The following is a 2,756-nucleotide window of genomic DNA, read 5'->3' as shown; positions in this document are numbered from 1 at the left end:
GCTGAGGCAGCATTTATATGAGCGTAGTTATTCAGGAAAGTGGTCAATGACAGAGAGGAAGACCTGCAGCTAAGGTCATCAGGTCGGGCATCGAACCTGCGAGGGCTGTGTCGGAGACTGGGTCCTCCTTATGTGGATTGTGCTCTAATATGGTATTGAACTTAATTCTTTCAAGTAAAGTCAAAGTGAAAAGTTCCTTTAGGTTAAAGATTTGCAAGTTTTGAGTTAATTGAACACACAAAAATAAGTTGTCGTAGCAAAAGCAAAAGAATTAAGTGAAATTAATGTAAATAAGTCCATAAGAAGAACTGCAGCCCAAATACACTTTTTAGAGTGAAGTATAACCACTTCTGAAGAACCTGCTGGTCTCCTGAGCAGACAGGTGTCACAAAACAATTCTAAGTACAAAATACTTTAGCAAGGATGATAGAGAAACTCTTTAAAACAATTTGATGACCAATAAGAAAAAAGTATTTCAAATTATCTATTTTCACCTGATCTATGGAAATAGATCAGGGGAGACTGAAGTTCCAACTGTCAGGATAATTATAAAACAAACAAGATTCTCAGACTCTACAAGCCTCAATTATCATTTTAATTGTTACACTACTTCACTGTACAATTGTTACAGTACAGTTTAGAAAAAAAAACCCTGATGAAAGTGTGGTTTGTAAGAAGAGTTGCCAAAGAATGGATCTTCTTAAAAAAAAAAAAAAAACAGATATGATTACATCTCAGATAACCAAGCGATTCAACACATATGAGAGCTGTGCCTTTTTGGAGAAATCTAAACACGGTATAGAAGTAATGTCTCAAAGCAGCTGCCAAACACAGAGGTGGAGGTGTAGTGATTTAGGGTTGGTTCTACAGCCTCTGGCTTGTGACGCCTTGCAGTTCACTGTCATCTGGGGTGTATGCGCACATACTCTGTAGCAGAATGTGAGATCAACTGCGTGACAAATGGTCTCACATGGAACTGGGTCATAAACAGGACAATGATTCCAAACAGCAGCAAATCTGCAACAGAATGGCTGAAAAACCTGATTGAAATGTTGTGTTGGGGCCTTAAGAAATCAGTACAGAAATGGAGACCTGCTCAGCTCAACAGATTAAAACAGCATTGTTCAGAAAAGTGGGCCAAGATTCCTCTAATGACAACACATTAAAGGAATATATACAGAATATATATATTCTCTGTAGGACTGATAAACCTAAATGGAAAAAAAAAAACACTAAGAGCTACTGAAGTTTGTACAAGTTGTTTTATCATGGGGTGTTTTTTCTCTATGACTGCAGCGAGTACATAGTTTTTTTCTCCATTACTGTACATAAAGACTTAATTTGAGAATGACATAATTTGGGGTTAGCACCATCTTTCTCTGTAAACTGATGATTCAGAACACCATTCTTTAACTGTGGTTAGTGAAGTCACAGACCATTACTTTCAAACCAGCTGATATTATATTGGAATACTAAAAAGATATGATACTCAAATTCTGCAGTTATTTTGTTTCAATTAAAGTGATTTCTTTCAAAACCTCAAAACAGAAACTAACAACAAACAGATATGTCCATTCACACTAAAAAGGAGACAAAGAATAATCTGGTTCTACTGAACAAATACAGATTATAGACTGATTAAATCTGTCTGTGTTTAATCTGTGCCAAAGCTTAATTTTTCCATTCCATGGATTCAGATGTGTCCAGATCTAAAGCTTTATTATAATACCCCACAAGTCATTGTCTTTACACATTGTTTTTTTTTATTGTTGGTTCTGTAGTAATGAAAATGTGTGTTAGCTTGACCTAATTGTGAGGAATTGAAAGAGATTTTTTTTGGAACATCAAACTTCACATCTTTGATGTGTGCTGGTGTGCTGGTTCTGAATAGGGCCTGTGTGTTGGGATCAAGGTTGTGAAATTTCAAAAGGTTATGTTGCAGCAGGACAGGGTAGGGTTGTTTTTTTTTTGACATCAAAGTTCCAGTTTATTGATTTGTTATCATATCTAAGTATCAACCTGAACTCAGCTTTTTTAAAATGTGGCTTCTCACAGTTTGTGATTCAACAAGTTTTTTTCAGTAGTAACAGGTTGAATATGATAGCTTCCTCTCTTTAATAAATTAAGCAATTAGAAAATTATTTATTTTTTATTTGCTCAGATAATTTTGGTCCTAACCCAATGTTTGCTTGATGATCTTCTGCATTCCAGTGGGACAAAAGACAAATCAGATGAAAGCTGTAAAGGAGCAAATATATTTTCAAGGCCCTTTTAAAATAGCTCAACATGTAGTTGTCATCTAATCCCAGCTCTCCCCTTTCTTCTTCATGTTTTCATACAGAGGGTGACTCCATTGTTTACACCACCAACTCTCTCCAGAGACGCCGGAAAGGACTGGGCTTAACAGGCCTGCGCCCAGCTGCCTCCAGCTCCATCCACTCAAAGAACAAATCGGGCCTCATGATTGGCCCACCACAGGACTTCAGACAGATCTCATCCATTATTGACGTGGACATTTTACCTGAGTCATATAGGCGAGTTCGACTGCACAAGTACGGCTCCAAAAAGCCTCTGGGATTCTACATCCGGGATGGGGTGAGCGTGCGGGTGACACCGCAGGGTGTAGAGAAGGTGAGGTTCAATTTTCTTTGAGCATAATGACTGAGCATCCTGTTGAAATTAGTCCAGTTCAGGAGTAATGGTTGTACTTTGTGTTTGTTCTGGTTTTTACTGCCTAAATACTATCAGCAAGGATG

At 37.6% G+C, this 2,756-nt stretch overlaps 1 protein-coding gene across 2 annotated transcripts in view; it reads left to right on the top strand.

The window, feature by feature from the left end:
* The window catches only part of LOC106942148 (partitioning defective 6 homolog alpha-like), a 26,022-nt gene extending 23,355 nt beyond the window's left edge, over nt 1-2,667 (top strand). For both annotated transcript variants that reach the window (XM_015025357.1, XM_015025356.1), the window contains one exon: nt 2,342-2,667. In XM_015025357.1, coding sequence (XP_014880843.1) covers nt 2,342-2,652 — 311 coding nt within the window. In that variant the 3' untranslated portion in view covers nt 2,653-2,667. The remainder of the gene's footprint in view (nt 1-2,341) is intronic.
* The last annotated feature ends 89 nt before the right edge of the window (nt 2,668-2,756 follow it).

This window comes from Poecilia latipinna, unplaced genomic scaffold (assembly GCF_001443285.1).
Source record: "Poecilia latipinna isolate Pla-1442-1.1 unplaced genomic scaffold, P_latipinna-1.0 Scaffold4071, whole genome shotgun sequence".
NCBI lineage: Eukaryota > Metazoa > Chordata > Actinopteri > Cyprinodontiformes > Poeciliidae > Poecilia > Poecilia latipinna.
This window is presented reverse-complemented; position numbering and strand designations above follow the sequence as displayed.